Consider the following 21,766-nt stretch of genomic DNA (forward strand, 5'->3'; position numbering starts at 1 on the left):
ACTGCAACCTCTGCCTCCCAGTTTCAAGCAATTCTCCAGCCTCAGCCTCCAGAGTAGTTGGGACTACAGGCACCCACCACCACGCCCGGCTAATTTTTGTATTTTTAGTAGAGATGAGGTTTCACCACGTTGGCAAGGCTGGTCTCAAACTCCTAACCTCAAATGATCCGCCCACCTCGGCCTCCCAAAGTGCTGGGATTACAGGTGTGAGGCATTGCGCCCGGCCAAATTTTTTCAATTTATTGAAGAAAATCCATTTGTGCAACTCATGTTATTCAAGGGTCAACTGTACATTTTCATGTTCTCTGTGTTACATTTCACAATAAGACATCATATTTCATTACTGTTTCTGGTCTATCTCAATTTCCTACCATTTCCATGGCAGACAGCTGTTGAGCTCAACATTTATTCTTTACTCCACCTATCTCGATTGAGGATTATGGGCAACATGGCAAAACCAGCATTAAGCAGCAGCAGCTACAGCAAGATGAAGAGTTCTGGAGACTGGTTGCACAACAACGTAAATGTACTTCACTATTGAGCTGCGTACTTCAAAATGGTTAAGTTCGTAAATTTTATTTAATATCTATTTTACAATTAATTTTTTAAAGAGGAGAAACAGCTCCAAATTTCATGATCTTACAGTCCCTTGGTTATGGAAACTCACTACAGGACGCTTTTATACTATTTTAGTCCTCTGGTCACTTGGTCATGGCCTAGAATGCAAATGAATTAAAACTCCACAACTATAAACTCAAGTAGGTTACAATGTAAGTCTTACAGGTGAATTTTGTCTTTGGAGTTGCTGCCTTGCTGCCTTATTCAAACTACAAAGCACTACAGCCTAAAAGCTATTTTATAGTCTAAAACTTCACGGCCACGATCTTTAAGTTCCTTTGGTGTACAATGTTAGTGACCACACAAGAAATGAATTAAGAGATCTAAAGAATATTTTGAGTCAATTATCCTACATTCCAATGTATTCACTTTTGTGCTACAAGTGCTTAAACAGTTACAATATGGTATTTTACTGACAAGATACACTGAACCAAAATGTTGTTTCCTGAGAAAGGTGAGGGGTCTTTCCTGAGATTTGTCTAACGAGAAAATTCTATACTGAGACGACATTTCATTACCAGAACTTCATGGACGGTTTTGTTAGGTTCCTATCCTTATTTACACAGAGATAAAACTCCTAGTTGGTGAGGTGTTTCCCCTCCTCAAATCCCTTCCAAAACAAAAAACAAAAACCCAAAAAACCGAGATTTTCATTCCAGGGTAAAAGGCGGCAAAATAGCTTGGTCTAAGATGAAATAATCCTAACGTATTTCTTTCCACACATTTTCTTTACAACCTTTGTGATAGTGAACAAGGAAGGAGGAGATACGTGTTCGGTACTAATTCCTTTCAAAACCAAAAGATTTGTAAAAAACAACGCTTAACACAAAATTTGAATTAACTTTATTTCCCCTACAGTCAACAACTTCTCTGCATTGAATTTTAAAGCAACAAAGTAAAATAAAATCCCCCAAATGACAAGGTATCAGAAATCCAGACTTCGTTACACTCTATTTGTGAAAATGTTCAGCCATTTTATTGTTCTGTAAAAGAACCATCATCTGGGTCAAAAATGAATTCTATAAATCAAAGAATATTCTACACCTTGGAAAAGAAAATCAGCAGTAACATTCTCACTGAACATTGTAAATTACATTTTTCTTCATAAAAGGTACATACTATTCTGCACTTTTCCACCAAAAGCAGTGGTGTGTTATGCTTGTTATATAAAAAAAAGTTCTATCCTGTGGCAGGAAAAACCCTTTCTCTTTCACTTTTACTAAACAACTGGAGAAAATGTTCAAGTCTGTATAAAGTTGCCTATAAGCTGGAAAGTGAACTTGTTCAATCTCCATTTACATTTTAGTGCACTTTTTGACAATTGTCACATTTTTAATAAAAGTAAGAAAATGCATATAGCATTAAAGAGTGTTTCATCAAATGCTTAAGGGATTAAAACACATGGAGCAGAGAACAAAATCACTGTGATGGATGAAACTGTTTTAAAATAACAAAAGTCCAGGCAAAGTTGTTACAAGTCTTTTGCCATTTTGATGAGTCACAGAAAATGAACTTCAGACACCTGTCCACTTTAAGGGTTTTTTCCTTAATCTTTTGCATGTAAACATAGTGCTAACTTCAGTACTAAGATACCAAAACCCCATCCTGGTAAGCAACATCCTGTGCAGTTGCCATGATTTCCAAAGAATATAAATTTAGCCCTTGAATGAACAATGTATGAAATCTGCTCTGTAAGTACCTGGTGAAAACAACTGCTAACAGCAGTAATAATGTGTCAACATAAAAAAACTACTTGAATCAATTAGCTACTCAGAGGTCCATCTTTGAAACAGCAGCTTCTTCTCAGAGCAAACAGTAAGCAATAGAAAATGTCCATTTGATGAAACATTCTTTGCATTGGAGAAACATGAAAATAAATATAATTCAAGGAAGTATAATTATTTTTCTAATATGTCTTTCTCAGACCTGTACTAGTTTACTGGTTCAAGAAGCTCTCATCACCTTTTGTCACTTGTATTTTACATATTGCTATTTGGGTAATTCAAATAAAATGCAGGTCTTGTAAAAGAAAACATTGACAAGTATGCATGTGCCATGGACCAAATTAGAGGGTTCTTTGGTGCAATTAGTCCAAATTCTCAGATTTGAAGGATAATATGTACCAATAAAAAAAAATCTGCTGCTAGACATTTACAGCAGTGCTCTGTCTTGCTTCACATTGGAAATCGAAAACAGCTGTTCTCAACAAGCCAATTTTATTTTTTTAATCAGGCATTGCCAGAAAATTTTGTATATTAACCCAGACCAGTGATGGTTCTGTACCCTCTGTTGCTGTGAAACACGACATGAGCTAAAGGCAAAGACCGGTTCTCACAAGGACAACTGCTTCAAGTTAGGAACCAGAACAGTGCATTTAAACAGTCTTCTTAGATATTTTCTTGCCTTTCTTAAAAACCAGCTTATTTTTAATGTAGCCACGCTTCCTTTTGGTAGTCTATAAAAAAACAAAACAGAGCATTAATGCAGGTTTCTTACTGATTAAAAAATCTATACACACACATGGTTTACTGCACTATAACAACTTAGTAAGCTCTTTGCTCTTCTTGTGACTGGATTCCTTGAATAGTTCAGTGAATGCCACTAAACTGTTAGTGGTGTTTCTCACCTGAGTACACTAACACATCTAAGGTGCAAGGACTAGGTTCCTAGACATCCTCACCATCAAGTGAATGAATCTTCAGTTCTCTTCTCAACCAAAGAGTGCTGAGCTGTAATTATTCAACTTTCCAGGCAAGAGAGAATATGTAACACGAGACTAAGGAATCAGAAATGGTAATGCTGCTCCTGGTTTAGCCTCCAGGAAATTAGGTGTGTGCCAGAAAAACAAGTTAATTTAGTAACTCTTAAGAGTCCCTGTTTTCTGTAAAATGAGCATGACTGTAACCATCTATAAAACTGAGAGATATAATCACTTGGCACATTCTCTAAAAATAATCTTTTAGGTAAGAAAATAAGCAATTGAAAATGTAAAGCAAAACAACATTCCTTCAGTTTCATACATCTTTTAAAAATAAAATATTTTTCTTAACAATTCAGTATCCCACTAAAATACTTTTTATAGACGTTTCCTAGTATTAGAAACAAATTACTGCAAATGTAGTGGTACAAATTTCTGCAAAAATATTTATGTTAGAACCCTACAGGATAAATCATAGGCACATATGTCTTTCAATCTGATACACAGCCAGAGATACTGAAGACAGCAAATATTTTTTGAAAATAAGTAATTTAATGCACCGTCAAAGTTCTGGGTTAACAGAGGCAAAAGACTCGAGAGACTGACCACTCAATTCAATTTTCACATTTAAATACAACTCTCAGAAGTTTCAGAAACTGGGTAAGTCCTGCATCATGTTCCTTTACTCATGATGTTCAATTCAAGACAATTTATAGTAGTTTCTAACAGGGATGAGAACACAAGGCAAAATGCAATCCTTCTTAAGGTACTAAAAATTAGCTACTGCTAACTTGTCAACCCCATTATGTTACCTTATTGTTGAACTGATTTTATTAAGGCAAAAAGAAAGAAACTTCAGAGGGTACAATTTTTAAAAATTCAAACCAGATCTAGTAGTTCCTATATTATCATTACATCCAGATTCTAACAGGACACTTTTTCTATGAGGTCTTATGATGTGCCCCAGGAATACCCAAGTGTGTAACAGCCCTCAGGGTGCTTTTCTCCTACTGGCAGTGAACCATGCCAAAAAACCTTTTCTGCAGCCTGGACTATAATTTCTAGCACCTTAGTCATGCTGGCTTTGTGATGGCCGGTAAACTCTCAGAATGGATGCTGTTATGTATACCCTCCTCCTCCAAAGTCAAAACCAGGGTAGAGAAAGGAAAGTATAAAAAGCATTCCTTCATAGTGCTAGCACAAAACATCTAAACCATGGAAACCAGAACGTCAAAATATGTTATTGGCTACCAGAATATATGTTGTGGGCACACAAGACAGATTATGTTTTATTTATCCATTCACATTTATTTTGGGAAAACGATGGGAAGGCAAAAGAGGTCAAATTAAGAAAATTGACTGCCTTCGGGATCTATATCATCAGACAAGTTCAACAGCCCTCTTTCTGCATAAAAAGTACACCTTAGTTATACTTAGATATCTTAGGAGTAACTGCTTTGAGACTAGCAGCATTTGCCTTGTGTACTGGTGTGACTCACCAGTTTCTCCTACCTCATAGCTGTGACAATCATCTGATTTCTTAATGTTATTTTACCTAAAGATGATGAGTTTTCTATGACTAACACAATGAATGTCAACTCTATGTGACATCTTTAAATACATTAGTCTAGATTTGGTAATTTACATCTGGCACATAAAATATTCATATAAAAAGCTTCCACTGACATACCACACCATTAATATTCAGCACTTTCATAGTACAAATTAAAATCATCTGTATTTTGAATATATTTGATGTATATTTTAATACACAAAAAATTAAGACAGTTGTTTCAATGATATAAAATAGCTGATCTGAGCTATGTAAACCTAAGCATCCTTAAAAAAGGAGAACTGAAGTTAGTCTAGTAATAATCGGTATTGTAAGCATAGTACCTTATAATGAACCTTAACATTTTATCTGACTGTTCATTACTTCCCATTTCCTAGTGCTGGACAACCTATATAAACACTCATTTTTAGTTATCTTATAAAAGATAGATTATAGATCTATTTGGCTTAAGTGAGCAATAATGACCCCCAATGAAATACTTCATATCTTATATAATATTTATTAGAAAAGAATTGCAGTAGTCTCATAATTCCTGCCTATAAGCTTTGTCACAATTACATAAAAAAATAATTATCTTAAGATAAATGATTTTTTTTGGGCTTCAGAAGGACTCACCCAATTCAAACCTATTCTTTATTCAATGAATAATAGAGCAATACCATACTAAGAATGGAACACGAAGATGCAATATAAATTTGCTCTGCTCAAAAGATGAACTATTCATAATTATTTTACTTGAGAATTTAGCATTTTTACTTTCATACAGGTTTGGAAAGCGATGGCCCCAACTACATCTTACTTTACAAGTTAAGTCTTACCTGTGGGAATAGCACAAACCAAAGCCAGAAGGTCTCTGGAAAAATCTCAGCTTGGGATATCTGAAGTGCTCAGTTTGAAAGGAATGCTCCTAGCAGGCTAGCCTGATATTTAGTTTGTATTAATATAGAAGCCACAGTCTTTATAAATCTGGCAGATGGACATTTATTGCAATTTCCAGAAATTCTTTTTCATAAAAACCAACCAACCTTAAGTTACCCTTTAATGCCTTCACTTGGCACCCACCTTCTTTGACAAATACTTCTGTTTTGGGAAAATGTTGGTGACTCGAGGTTTGTGATCTAATGTCTCCCTGTTATCAGGTGCTTTTACTTTATATATCCTAACAAGCCAGTGTTCTGATGTAAAGGCTTCTTCCAAATGCTTGAATTTAATGTCCTTATTTCCAATCTCAGCATTACGTGTTCGGTCAAAACCTGGGGGTGTACGAAAATCCAGCTGCAAAAGTAACGTTATTACTGGGTGTTAACCACATTGGAAAACATTCAGTGTTATAAGACGGTAAATGTTATCATTACAGTAATACCTTCTCCCTTTAAACTAGGAAAACAAGTACTATCTTAATAGTTCTCATGTATTGCTATAGATAGGAAGAAATCAGGAAGAGAGAAACTAAGTACATCAGAGTAAGAATTTCACAAAGTCTTTGGAATAGATGAGCATCCTAAAGGTATTTAAAAAACACACACACACTAAAACATAGAAATGAAATCTATCAAAGCCCTTTTTATAGGTATACAGAGAGAACACACCCAAGGGGCTTCTTTTTTCAGGGCCTTGCACTATCCTCTCTGCCTGGCATGTTCTTCATTCAGCTATTTTGCATGGCTGGCTCCTTTACCACCCACTTCAGGGAAATATTTTCTTTAGATTAGTGACTGACAATTCTCCTTTATTGTTTCCTTAGAGTATCTTGTTCTCATAACATACATTATTAACATCCTTACTTACACTAAAAGTTACCTGTATCTTCGACTGGGATGTAAACATGTCTTTATCTTATTCAAAGTGTAGCTTTATATCCCAATTATTATTTGTTAAATAAATGCACAAGTAAGCAAGAGATACTACATTGTGAAAGTGGGAACTACAAAGGAGGCCAAATAAAAAAACCAAATCGTGAAAGGATTTATGAGGGATAAAAAGGGAAAACATAGGGAGGGAAGGAAACTTTAAGAAATTCTCAGACTGTCTTGGTGTAGTGGCTCACACCTGTAATCCCAGCACTTCGGGAGGCTGAGGCAGGAGGATGACCTGAGCCTAGGAGTTCAAGACTAGCCTGGGAAACATAGCAAGATCTTGTCTCTACAAAAAATACAAAAATTAACTGGACATGGTGGTATGTGCCTGTAGTCCCAGCTACTCAGGAGGGGAGGTGGGAGGATCAACCAGAGCTCAGGAGGTCATGGCTGCAGTGAACCATGATTGCACCACTGTACTCCAGTATGGGCCACAGAGTGAGATCCTGTCTCTGGGGGAAAAAAAAAATTCTCAGACTAAGTTTATGTTGACATACAAATCTAGCGTATAGTTATGGGATTATAGGTGTGAGCCACCAGGCCTGGCCAAACTCAACTTTAAAACAAACATGAAAACCAGCTCTCCTTCAAATAGTGAATTACTTGTTCTTGTTTATCTATATGATAGTAAAAGTTATACTTCATATTTTAACCATATATTATTCTTGAGTCAGGTAGGCATCAAAATGAATGTATGCTGGGAACATGGCTTAAAATTATTGATAAACTTAAAAGAGAGGAAGAAAACGGTCCTTTGGTGTGATCAGTAGTGAGCAACTAGCAACAAGCCAATCAGAAAATATGTTTTCTGGGGTAACTGATTATTACAGCCAATGTGCTTCTTTCTTAGCAAGAGTTTAAAGACTAAGTGTGGCTTTCAAAAGAAACTATGAACACAAATAAAAACCTAAATCTAGATTATCATCTGCTTTTTTTTAAGTCACCTACAAAGTAATTCCAAGTGCATAATGATAAAATATAATCCACTTGGAATTACTTGAAGCAACACAACAAACAGGAACACAGTATATGCTAACTATTCTGAAACTAAGTGAATATTCTAGTCCATATTAGCCACAAAGATGGTGTTTTAGAAAAGGATAAAACTTGGAGCCGGGCACCGTGGCTCACGCCTATAATCCCAGCACATTGGGAGGCCAAGGCGGGGGGATCACAAGGTCAGATTGAGACCATCCTTGCTAACATGGTGAAACCCCATCTCTATTAAAAATACAAACAATTAGCCGGGTGTGGTGGCAGGTGCCTGTAGTCCCAGGAGAATGGCATGAACCTGGGAGGCGGAGCTTGCAGTGAGCCGGGATCACACCACTGCACTCCAGTCTGGGCAACAGAGTGAGACTCCCTCTCAAAAAAAAAACCAAAAACAAACAAACCAGAAAACAAAAAACAAAAAAACCCAGTAAAACTTGATTCACAAATTGAAGTCCAAACATACCCCTTTAGTTTTGATAGTTATCTTGATTTCCAAAGATAGTATAAAATTAAGCAAGCAATTTTTCCTCTGCTTTATCATCAACTTAACCAGAGAGCAATACAGAAATAAGCACTTTTCAGTGAAACTAATAGTATGAAGATAGTAATTTGGGACAGACACTTATAACTAAGGACAGATTAACAATAGCAAAACAAATTGATTAAGACTGAGCGCTCAGCGCACATTATGCAGGAGAAACCTCAATGAAAAGGAACTCAAAGCAGTGGCTTAGAACTCTGGTTTATACAGCATGCTCAACAAAGAACAATACATTTGTGAAGAAAGGACAAAGGAAAGTGGTTTTAGGCCTCCAAGATGGCGAAGTAGAAGGGTACATATATGATAAACTAATGGAGAAAGTTTTGTTTGCAGATTCCTCTGGTGCTTTCTCTGGGCTGATAAGAGTCTTAAGAGTTGTCTCCAGTAAAGGAGAATTTATATTCCGCCTTTAGGTAGAAAAGAGGTTAGACAGAGCTTTTTCTCTGTTTGCTGCTTCTAAATCGCCTTCAGTTCAAAATTAACTTTTATGTCAGAGGCATATTTTGGGGTGACATATTCTGGTTTCCTTAAAAAACAAGTCATCAATCCAAGCACCATTATTTACAAACAAGAAAAGAACCAAGTGGAATTCAAGGCAGATACAAATTGTCTGAGAGTTACATGACTTGACAGAACCTGATCGAAAACACAGGTATTATGACATCAAGTCCATTGTTTCTTCTTTCTGCCACAATGCCTCTTTACACATTCACTCATTTGGTAGACCCTTAAGCTTTTGTACCACATCATTCTAATTTACTAGAAAACTCTGACCCAGACAGCTCTAGCTATTTGTGGTAATGGAGAACAGGGAGAGAGTGAAAATCTGAAGTGACTATTTACTTCAATTCTTTAATTTTAAGCTTTTCTCCACCAAGCAGCAAAGTGACGTACCTAAGACACCACACTGTTTCCTAGCTAGGAGAACTCTTCTTGGAGAACAATACTTTCCAAAAGCATGAGGTCTAAAGGTGAGATGGCAAGCAAAGATTGGATTTGAGGCTACTGTTAATAAATATGTTAGAAAGAAGTCCTTGATCTAAAATTTTATTTTCTAATTTCTCACATATTAGTTTCAGAAATCTAAATTTAATGAAAAAAAAACACACTTAGATAACCACATTTTTCTTCAGCACAATCAAAACATCATTATCCTGTTTTCTAGAGGCAAATAAGACTATGTTTTAAATATTATTTTGAATGAAAATTAGACAAAAATGGATTTAACTAACCTGCATTTCTCCAAATCTGTAGTACGACATTTTATACATAAGGCAATTCAACAAAGTAGGGGATCCTGCTTTGTCTACACGGAATTCTCCCTGGGGGGTAAAATAGTCACTTTCCTACAAGAAAGAAACCAGAAGTTCCATATTAGTTCAACTTAACATATTCAAACCTATAGTTTCCTCTTTTCATTTCTGCATAAGAATAAGCTTTTGAGGTATCATTATAAAGCCATATTCAGTTACACCTCAAAAAAATAAATCCCACCAGACTTTAAACCATGTTATAAGGCTTTAATTATTATTATTTTTGAGACAAGTTCTTGTTCTGTCATACAGGCTGGAGTGCAGTGGCATGACTGTGGCTCACTGAAGCCTCAATCTCCTGGGCTCAAGCAATCCTCCCATTTCAGCCTCTCAAGTAGCTGGGACTACAGGCCCACAGCACCATGCCCAACTAATTTTTGCATGTTTTTGTAGAGACAGGGTTTCACCATGTTATCCAGGCTGGTCTTCAACTACTGGGCTCAAGTGATCGGCCTCCCAAAATGCTAGGATTACAGACATGAACCACTGCGCATGGCCACTTTCATAATTTAAATAGACTGGTACCAACACCATGGCTTAATACCAGGCAGGGCTGGCTCTCTCAATTACCCATCCTCATCTCTGTTACTCCTTTTCAGAGTTTTCTTAAGTGTTCTAGCTAAATTTTTCCATATGAACTCTAAATTCAGCTTCTTTAATTGGGGAGGAGAATGTTAAAAAAACTGTGGTAATTTTTTTGGGTTAACTTATAAATTAACCTCTATGAGGAACAATTTTGGAACTCTAGGTAAAAAAATGTAATTTCTGAGTCAGAAATTGCTTTTCTAGGAATTAACGCTACAGAGATACTTGTATATGGCCAAAATAATAAATGCAGAAAGTTATTATGCATTGTTTATAAGACCAAAATAGTGGAAACAATCTAAATTCCATCAATGGGGACAGGTTAAATAAATCATGGCACACACACAAAATATGCAACATACTGTGCAAATGTAAACAAAGGAATGAAGAAGCTCTCCATATTCTAATATGGAAAGATCACCAAGACATATTATGAAGTGAACAGGGTATATAACTTTCTAGAAGTAAAAATCACAAGAAAATAACCAGTGATGACCAGGGACTTTTCTCTATTTTTAACTGACAAATAAATTTGTGTATATTTATGCTGAAGATCACGTTTTGAAATATGCACTGTGAAATGGCTACATCAACCTAATTAACATATGCATCAATCATACTTATTTTGTTGTAGTGAGAACACTGAAATATCTACTCTCTTAGCAACTTACAAGTACATAATGCATTGTTATTAACTATAGAGGAACTTTCTGTTTTTTTTTGGGGGGGTAGACTTGTTTGTGTATCCTCTTATACTTTATTTTTGAACCACACACAGAGGGGTAGACATTTATTGTATATCCTCTTATACTTTACTTTTGAACCATATGACTGTATTATCTATTCACAAAGTTTAAAAATAATTTAAGATGCACAGAAATTTAGGATTTTTGTATATATTAATGTTCAAAGCATACATTTAGAAAGAGTGATCTATCACATGTCACAGTTTTAACACTGCTAAAGCAAATCCACAAATAAAAACCACATACTGGGAGAATTAAATTTCAGAAGATTAATACAAAGAAATAATGTTTACTCATCAGTTAAGGGAAACATTACAGCATTGACATTTTTGATCAGGAAATCTGAGGCTTTACTTCATCCCCATCACCCGACACTTGCATATATTGTCCCAAAAGATTCCTTTATTCTGGATCACTGGCAATTACTCTTATCTTTTGTGCCTTCATCACGTAAAAGCATAATGCTGGATGTACATCTTAGCTCACAATTTAGTAAAAGAGATAAGACAGAATCTAATACAAAACAGCAGTGGTTCCCAACCTTGCAGTGGTTCCCAACCTTTTTGGCACGAGAGACCGGTTTTGTGGAAGGCAATTTTTCCACGGATGGCGGGGGGCTGGTGGTTTCTAGATGAAACCGTTCCCCCTCAGATCATCAGGCATTAGTTAGATTCTCATAAGGAACGTGCAACCTAAATCCCTTGCATGCGCAGTTCACAATAGGGTTTGTGCTCCTATGAAAATCTAACGCTGCCGCTGGTCTGATAGCAGGCAGAGCTCAGGCAGCAATGCTCGCTCACCTGCCCCTCACCTCCTGCTACGTGGCCTAGTTCCTAACAGGCCACGGACCAGTGCTGGTCTGCGGCCTGGGGTCTGGGGACTCCTGCAAAACAGGTATAAATAATTTGGTGATGAGTACAGACGTTGAGTATACCAGAAAAGGGCTTTTAGAGGGGGGAAAAGTCTGTGGCAGGGAAAGTATTCCATGAAAGGAACAGCAAAAACACATGTGTCAGGTGAGTCAAGGAAAGAAACCACAAGCAAGTTTCGGGGCTGGAACATACTGGCAGAGTAGAAAAAGGTGGCAGAAGAACAAGAGACCAGCAAAGGAAAGTAAAACATGAAGAGGCTTACATTCCAAGCTAAGGGGTTTACACTTTATACCAATGTTTTATCAGAGGTTGTCTATTTTGTACCAGTCCCTAGGCGGGGGCTTCAACTACTTTACTATGAATTCTCATTAAATGGCACTACAAATTCATTATCTTTGGCAAAAGATAACCTAGTCTGCCTTGGTCACCATTTTAATTCCAGATCCTAGAACTAGACCTAGTGCTCAAAGTATATTATGTTGACTGGCTAAAACAACTTGCCCAAGTTGACAGTTCTAGTTTTAACTCATGTCTGTCTGGTTTTAAGGTCCCTTCCCTTAATCTATTGACATCTTTTGGGCCTAAAAGTAACATGATCAATTTCATCTTATACTGGGAAGGAGGAAACAAGATAAGGCAAAGATAGCAATTTCAAGGTTACTATCCTATTTCAGGTTTACAAGCATAAGGGTCAGTACTAGAGTGGAAGCAATGGAAATGGAAAGAAAGGGATGACGTGGCCGGGCGCGGTGGCTCAAGCCTGTAATCCCAGCACTTTGGGAGGCCGAGACGGGCGAATCATGAGGTCAGGAGATCGAGACGATCCTGGCTAACATGGTGAAACCCCGTCTCTACTAAAAAATACAAAAAACTAGCCGGGCGTGGTGGCGGGCGCCTGTAGTCCCAGCTACTCAGGAGGCTGAGGCAGGAGAATGGCGTAAACCCGGGAGGCGGAGCTTGCAGTGAGCTGAGATCCGGCCACTGCACTCCAGCCTGGGCGACAGAGTAAGACTCCGTCAAAAAAAAAAAAAAAAGAAAGGGATGACGTGAGAGGCTGTGAAGAGACGTACAAGTAAGAAGTCTTGGCAAGGGACTGCTTCATAGGGGAAAATGGAAATATTCGTTCCATTTTGAGTTCAAAAAGTTTTAATCTAGGAAATGCCTCTAGTATCTTTAATAAATAGTAAAGTCAGGGTAAGGAACTAATCTGAGGGATAGGATGATGAAACAAATACAATGCAATTATCTAAGGATCAGAGAATTACTTGGACACAGTGAGCTATCTTATACATACCTGGAATTATCTAGTTTCTTACCCGAATGTCTTTGGGATGTTCCCCTTCAGCTATCCTAACCATCCAGAGAAATTTGTTGATATCATCACCAGAATAGCCAATAACCCCTCCAAAAATAACCAAAACATAATCTACATCTAGAGTCCTCATGATTTTATAGGCTGCTGTTTCATTAGAAGACATAGCTTTTCCCACCTGCAGAATTAAAAAAAAAATGAGAATGTTTTTGATTACTCCCACATTCATAAAAATCAATGTATATTTTTACTACAACATGGAATTCATCAAGAGTTTGTTTTACATGGAATTTTTTTTGCAGAAATGATTTCCTATGAATTCAACAAACGCACTGAAATTTATGAACCTCTCAACTATAACTAATTTATAGTCAAAAATCAGAATACATGTTCTAATATTTTGCTAATAATTAAGTTCTATGACATCAACATTTTATGATGAAAGCAGGCAAGCTTAGAAGAAACAACTTCTCACAACCGCAGACCAGGGCTGGCCAGTGATCTTGCTAGCACACACATTTCTTCTCCCCAGTCTAGCACACATCTGACAATTAGCTACAACAGTAATACAAATAGAATTCATTTGGTTAAGACTACTCTTTGTATTTAAAATCTTTGAAGTACAAAGAAGTGATTACATTAATCTATGTAGATCAGTTGTTTAATAGCTAGAGTAACAGTCTGCCTATCCGTAAAATACAGTGCATTTACTTTACATATTTGCAAATAATTTTTAGTTTATAACATGAAAAATACAAGCCAAACACTTTAAGTTTCAGATTTTGTCTAATTCTTTAGTAAGCTAAATTTATCATAAAATCTACCAGAAATCAGCCTGTAATTCTGAATGATACTCAGTACCATTCTTAAAAACAAAATAAATAAGCACAACTTGAACTCACTTTACTGAATATGTGTGTAAAAAAAGTACTTTGAGAATTCAGCAGAGTACTTTTCATCCACATTTTTCCTAGTCACAAGTGAAGCCTGATTGCTAAAGAGTCAATAGAGATTTTTTAATCTTGTGTTTATTAAATCCTTACCAGTGCTATGTGGCTGTTATTCCAGGTGTTATTATCCACCAACGTAGTTCTATTAGCCATTCCAGCTATCTGATAGCCATAATCCCACCAAGACATTACTCGTGCATGTTCATCTGTATTTTGCCTTAGCCAAAAGTAAGCTTCTCTAAAATCATCTAAGATATTCCTGGTGCTGAAAAGAATCACAATACTCTTTTAAATGAGATGTCACAAATGTGAAGAGGCTAACTTAAAATCTTGAGGTATTAAACCACTGAATGCGTTTAGATTTTAAGGATGGTAGTTATTAAATAAAAGCCTCTACCGATGAGAAAAAAAATACTGAAACAATGAAGAGCGAGACTAGTGTTATTCAAACTGTGTGTGTGTGCACAAACCACCTGCATATCTTGTATTAAAAAAAAAAAAAAAAAAAAGCAAAAAAAGCCGATTCTGATTCAGTAGTTCTGGGGTAGGGCTTATTAGTGTACAAGCCTAATAAGCTCCCAAGTGAAACAGTAGTTGAAAGCCATGGCAACACATAAATCAGCTGTTCTTACATTTTAGCTGCATCCGAATCACCTGGGTCTGTTAAGTCAGCCTGCTAGGCCCCAGCCCCAGGTTTCTAATTCTGTAACATTAGGATGAGGTCAAGAATTTGCATTTCTAACAAGTTTCATGTTAATGATGATGCTGTGTGTACGAAGACTACACATTTGAGAAAAACTGATGTATATGAATGATCATGCAGGCAGAAATACTCTGGAAAAGAGCATGAAATACAATGATTACTACCGATGACACGAAGGTGGAGGAGACGACAAAGAAAGGTAGATTCAAATGCAGAGCTTCACAGAGAGCAGAAGGCAGAGACTGGCGGGGGCGGGGGAGAGTGCTCGGGGATGGTTAACAGGTACGAACACAACAGGGTGATTACAGTAAAAAATAATTTAATTGTACATTTAAAAATAAGACTGTAACTTGATCGTTTGTAACTGAAAGGATAAATACTTTAGGGGATGGAAACCCCATTTTACACGTGATTATTACACATGCCTGTATCAAAAGACATAAATAGAATGTACCCCATAAAATAAGTATTTACTATGTACTTACAAAAATTAAAAAATTAAAAACAAAAACACAAATGCAAAATCTCACAAACAACATTCCATTTTTTAATTATATCCTTTGAGACAAAGAAAAAGTGTAAGTATAAACTGTTTTTGTATCTATTTTCTTACCCATCATGATTGTATGAGGCCAGGACTACACTTGGACTAGAGTAAGCATTGCTTGTGACCCAGGTACAGTGGACAGCAAACATCATCAATAGCATCAGCATCAACATGGTGACAATGCTTTTTATATTAGGGCCTAATCCCTCTTCAGTTTTTTCCTGTTCAGTTACATGTTTCCTCACTTTACCTGCCTGAAGATATTTAAAAAATTGGTTAGACAAATTCATTATTTGACTTGCTTCATTAAGACACTCAATGGAAAAAGTTTGGAGACTGTTTATCAATTTAATTCCATGACTCAGAAAATGTATAACCATCAGGATATTCTGATGTGGGTGATGGAGTGTTTTCTAAAGTCAAATGTGAATCAGGTTTCCTGGGAATATACCAATCCAGAAGCTGGTCATAGAGCAAAATAATTATCTACAGTAAGAAGCTGCTTTCAAACCCAGTTGTCCTTGCAATTTAATTAAATACAAAGGAGATTAACCAAACGACCTCATTGTTGTGAAATCCTAATATGTAAATTCTTATAAAATCTTAATTCCACATCCTGAAAATGGCAATGCTCAGCTATAATTCTGACCATGTACCATTTTAGTACAGGAAAAAACTGCATTAACAGAATCAGTCTTCCAATTTCCAAACCCTAAAACCAACAGACTTGTTAAAACTACAATTACCTTAAAAAATCAACTTCCCCAACTAAAAAGGGAAGAGAGAATATAAAAAGTCACAATTTCTAAATTTCAAGGCTGGTTAAGAAACCACAAAGCAACAACAAAAAAAACCCAACGAATAACAACAAACACAAAAATCAGGAATGTGGGTTTATTAACACAAATCTTGACAAATTAAATTCATCTTACAGAAGGAAAGAATTCCAAAGTTAATACCAATACTGGGAAGTTTAATTTCTTATTGGTATTTTAAAACCTAGGCAATATTCAAATAGCAAAGTTTAATATGTCATCCAAGACAAGTGCTCTAATTCTTACAAGTCCTTTTCACACTTGCACCAACTGAGAAACTATAGATTAAAAACAAATTACCTTGTATTGGCCAGTTACCGATTGCTAACGAACTGGAGGGTTTTTAAAAAGGCATTTTGCTCCCACCATTTTACTGTTCACCCAACCAAATACCACTTCCAAAATATTTTGGAAGTATGCACTGAGTATGGACCTGAAGAATAAGCACTTATCTGTCCACACGGTTTCAGAAGGGTTTACAGTGCCAAATGTTATGTAATTTAGTAGAGCATCAAGTTTTTGCTCTCAAAAATGGAAGGGTATATTAACAAGGGTATATATATCTTAAGTATTCAGATAACAAATGATCAAAAAGAAGTAAGAATTCCTTCTCTGATTACATTCTGTTTTCTAACTCTGGGCTAAAAGACTGACCAGGATTCACATTTTGAGGCAAACAGTGAAGACCAACTAGAAAAGTCAGAGTTTGTCAAAATCACCATTTAATAACATTTCTTGATATGTATAGTTCTTACTGTGGTGGAAAAATTAAGAAAGTACATAGACAATTTAAAGGCCTTACTTTAGATTCCCCACCTTATCATACAAATTTCCTGGATTTCTTTTGTCATCCTCATCACTGCTGTCCTCCACAGGTGGATTTTCCCTTTTCATGTCATCCCCCAAATAGTGCTCAAAAACATTTGAAAAGGCAATTGCAGACAGCATACACACGACTGGAGTCAAAGTCAACATCAGTCGCACCATCACTCCAGCAAAGTAGACAGCACTGATTGCATATAGAGCAACTGCAAAGACAAATTCTCTTACAATATGTCGGAGGGAAAAAGTTCCCAGGAAACTGAACTAGATACTTTAAAACCACACTATAAAACCAATCTGGAATTATATAAATGTCTCACAAATGATCTAATTGTTTCTAAATTGATACTACTGACCAACTGATGAATTAGCCACATTTAGAAATTATAGCTAGTGTTCACTAAATAAAATCTACATATCCACAGTTTAGAAAAATGTATATTATTCTAATTTAATTAGTTATGAAGAATTAGACTTAATTTTATTTGTCAATAACATCATAAAAAATCCATAGCTGGCAGATAAAAACATATTTGTGCATGACATCCCCAGGCAAAATAAATATATAGATTTTAAATCTATAAAAAACCAGTGCCATAATCTGGCACGAAGCCTGCTTTAAAAACAAAAACGGGATGAGAAGAACGTAAGTTATTAATCAAAGGAGGAACCGGCAAAGTTACTGCCAGGAAACTTAAAAAAAATTTTTGAAACAAATTTCCAATAGCCAGAGCTTTCTGGATAACATGCTAATAACCACAGGAAAAGGCTCTATTTCTGGCTGAAGGGTATGTATGACTTCACAAATTCAGTGAGACACGTGAGCTCCTATCTTACCTGACACTAATTTTTTTCTGACTAAAAAGTATATCACATCATATTCTCAAGTGTGTATCTCCATGCATTTGTATATATACACACCTGTGTAACTACAACCCATAATGATATAGAACATTTTTATATGTCCTCATGCCTCTTCTCAGTCAATAACTATCCCCTCCCCTACAAAGAAAGGTAACCACTATTTAGACTTCTAAAAAATTAGTATTCTTTATTCTTGAACTTTACAGGAATGTAATCACATAAAAATGTTCTCTTTTGTATTGGCTTCTCTTATTTCCCCCATCCTGTTCTTTCATTGATTGATGTGTTGTATTCCACTACAGATATATAAAAATTTATTCATTCTACTGCCGATGACTTTGGAATATTTACTATTAGGGGTTACTGTAGATAAAATTACTAGTGCATTCTTACACATGCCTTCTGGTAGATATATGCACTCCCTTATCTTAGATATATACATAGGAATGGGATTACTGAGTCATGAGGTTTAAGTTAAAGCTTCTTGAATGATGCAGTATTAACAGGGCCTTATCCAGGGTCCATTAACCTAGAGAAGAATGAGTGTGCCATCCTTTAAACTGAACCCCTACAAGTGCTGTTCTTTCTTTCCTGATTCATATGTCACTCATGGTCCAGGCCCCATAACTGTACAAGTTTCTAGCACTACAAATTACTGACTGGTGTGATCCTGTGCACGTGATAAAGCTTTTCTCAGTTTCAGTTTTTATCTTATACCAAACAACCACGGCCTATTTCATGTGTGATTAAATCACGTACAAGCCTTTGATATCTACTTATTTTGTCCACTTACATTAGAAATATCGAATCCTAAATACTTGGCTTTTAAATATTTTGTATTTCAAGTCTTATTAGTTGGAAATACACAAATCTATCAATGAAGAGGATGTTTACTGAAAGGTGATCCTTATTGTTATAAAATGGACTTGGCTCTGAAATCTGGAAGATGAATGTCCCTAAAAGCTTCTTTCTAAATAAAATTTTACTCAGAAAACAAAGTCAAGGCTATTGTCAACAAAGTTAAAATTTTCAGTTCTCAAACACAAACTATAATAACATTAACCTCTCAGAAACCATAATATACTAGTCCTAAATTAAAACAATCAAAATACTTAATACAAATTCAATGAATTTTTTTTTTTTTTGGAGACAGAGTCTCCCTCTGATTCCCAGGGTGGAGTGCAGTGGCTTGATCTTGACTCACTGCAACCTCTGCCTCCCAGGTTCAAGTAATTCTCCTGCCTCAGTCTCCTGAGTAGCTGGGATTACAGGCATGTGCCACTATGTTCGGCCAATTTTTGTATTTTTGGTAGAGACAAGGTTTCACCATGTTGGCCAGGCTGCTCTCGAACTCCTGACCTCAGGTGATCCACCCGCCTCGGCCTCCCAAAGTGCTGGGATTACAGGCGTGTGCCACCATGCCCGGCCTCTCAATGAATTTTTCTTGGTTAAGCACCTATGCAAAATAAGGGAGAAAATTTATGTCGAATATACAGAGTCAAACAAAGAGAAACAATAATTTAAAGTAAATAATCTCAAAAAGAAAAATAACTATTCCATATCAAAGTATTCATTAAAAACCTCTCTTACCAAATACTCTTTCATCGTTGATATTTTTGATGCAGAACCAAAGGCCTGCTGGGAAGGTACACACAAGAATATGTAGATCAAAGAAGAAAGACACCCAAGTCGTAGGTTGATGCTCAGACACTGATGCAATAATTGGAATGTGTATTTTTGCATACCTGGTATTAAAAAAGTTAATATTGTTTACAATTAAGTGATAAAACAGGAATTCCTTTTAGATGAAGAAATCTTGTTTGGTTGTATAAATGGTACCTACTCCCTACCCCTTCTGATTTAAATATACCTTCCAAGGTAACCAGCTATACTGGATATGAACCTGTTTGGTCTATGTTGGTAAAACTAAAACTAATAATGCCGTCTGTAAAATTGAGACAATTATCTAGATCCAGACATAAGAATGTTGGCTCTGAATTCCAATACAAAAATCGCTGTTCAAATGGCAATTTGTTGTGCAGTTTAAGTCAGCATTTTTCATGTTTGCATCAACGAGTCTCATTACCTTTAGGAATTATTACTACAGACTGAATATCCTTTATCTGAAATGCTTAGAACCAGCAGTGTTTCAGATTTTAGAATATTTGCATTATACTTATCAGTTCAGCATCTCTAATCTGAAATTCTGAAATGCTTCAATAAGCATTTCCTTTCAGCATCATGTTGGTGCTCAAAAAGTTTATGATTTTAGAGCATTTCAGATTTTGAATACTCAACCTGCAGCAGAAATACTTTACCCAATAATTACACCTTACACAAAGACGATGCCTTGCTTGACACGAAGCTGGCATGGAGGCAAGTGAAGGAAATGGAAAGGACTGAAAAAATTATTACTGAAACACTCTGAGATTCTAAAGTAGTCAATTAAAGTTTAGAAATTAAGAATAAATGTAACTGCACAAGTTAACCTAGCAATTTAACCTAATCAGAATAACAGTCTACAACTTGGGTTATCCTTTAAATTCGTTAGTGATTCATAGGTTGAACTCTTGAAGTATGTGTCTAATTGTTAGTTCCAGTCACTCATGCATAATTTGCTCATGTCCTTTAATTAGACCTGGACACAAGTCCTTCTGGTATCACATCAGAAAGCATGTCTGTTCAATAAATTTTTATTGAGCCACCTGGGGAGTAACAAGACAGAACAGCAGAAACAGAGGAGGGGCATAAATTATAATCAATAGATGTTTTCTAATCTCCAGAAAAACATTTTAGAGACAAAAAGTTTTACTGAACTAGTCTAATTCAAAACCAAATGTATTAACTCATTTTCTAACAGCATTCTAGAAAAAACCCCACAACAGATATATACTCTCTGTTTCACAGATTTAAAAAACTTAGATCAGATGGTATTAGAAAAAAATTAAACTTTCTTCCTATCTATGGCAATTAAATTATAACATAGTATCCTTAACAATTCTTAAGAATAAAAAATTATTACTAAAGATGAAAATGTTATGTTAGGTAAAAGAAAAATCAATCTTTAAATTGCACAGTTTACCTAAATATTCTTACAAACAAAACGGAAACAAGGAGTTGCCCATGCAGAACAGAAATACACAATGTACATTTCATACTAAAGGTACATTCAAAACAGGTATCATAACAAGATAAAATACAAGGAATTTCACATTTACTAAACTAGCACCTTTGGTACTTTAGAAATGTTGCCCAAGAACTGAATGAAACGCTGAGAAAACAGATAAAAACAAAGGAAAAGGGGTATTTCAATAAATATGATGCCAAACAACATAACTGCACTTACCCAGTATCCCACAATGAATAAAACCTGCCACTCCATGGTGCAATGTAACCTTGGAAGGAAAAACACAGAGGAAATTAATCTGCCTTTTTATTATTTTGTAAATCTCTTATTGCCTTTATGTTTATTATTAATTATAGATAGACTTAAACTAATGTTCGAGGAATTTCGGTTTGCATTTATAGATGTATTTCGGACAGTTGGCGGTCAGAAAAAATAAGGTAGTGATCAAATACAAATAATATCCATGGAGAATCCATTTCCAGAGAAACACACTTGAGATAAAGTTGTACAAAGTTTTCCAATTCTCTTAGGCTTTTAGTTGACTAACAATGCTAAGGCATTAAACAAGACCAGATCATTTTTTAAAAAAAAAAAGCAGTTTCTAAATGATCTAATTCGTATGCCATATCCCACTAGATAAATTCAAAGATGATTTTAAACACTCATGGCTTTTACATTAATTTGACAGAATAAATTTAGAAATAATTTGATTAGTTTCTAAGGACTGGTAAATCAAGGTTAGAGGGTAACTTACAATCCAGAAGCAGACTGAAACTGATTCTGTTAGTAAACTGCTGAAAAGTAGGGGAGAAAGAGGGAGTGTGTGTGCAT

General features: G+C 35.8%; 1 protein-coding gene across 1 annotated transcript in view; it reads right to left on the reverse strand.

The window, feature by feature from the left end:
• Nucleotides 1–1,438: 1,438 nt before the first annotated feature.
• STT3B (STT3 oligosaccharyltransferase complex catalytic subunit B) overlaps nt 1,439–21,766 on the reverse strand; it is a 104,607-nt gene continuing 84,279 nt past the window's right edge. Inside the window, exons 8-16 of the mRNA XM_023192293.2 lie at nt 21,155–21,203; nt 19,399–19,553; nt 16,939–17,150; nt 15,374–15,561; nt 14,151–14,322; nt 13,112–13,285; nt 9,512–9,625; nt 5,952–6,164; nt 1,439–3,073 (exon numbers count right to left, since the gene is read on the reverse strand). Coding sequence (XP_023048061.1) covers nt 2,993–3,073; nt 5,952–6,164; nt 9,512–9,625; nt 13,112–13,285; nt 14,151–14,322; nt 15,374–15,561; nt 16,939–17,150; nt 19,399–19,553; nt 21,155–21,203 — 1,358 coding nt within the window. The 3' untranslated portion in view covers nt 1,439–2,992. The remainder of the gene's footprint in view (nt 3,074–5,951; nt 6,165–9,511; nt 9,626–13,111; nt 13,286–14,150; nt 14,323–15,373; nt 15,562–16,938; nt 17,151–19,398; nt 19,554–21,154; nt 21,204–21,766) is intronic.

The sequence above is a fragment of the Piliocolobus tephrosceles genome, chromosome 2, assembly GCF_002776525.5.
Source record: "Piliocolobus tephrosceles isolate RC106 chromosome 2, ASM277652v3, whole genome shotgun sequence".
NCBI classification, from domain to species: Eukaryota; Metazoa; Chordata; class Mammalia; order Primates; family Cercopithecidae; genus Piliocolobus; species Piliocolobus tephrosceles.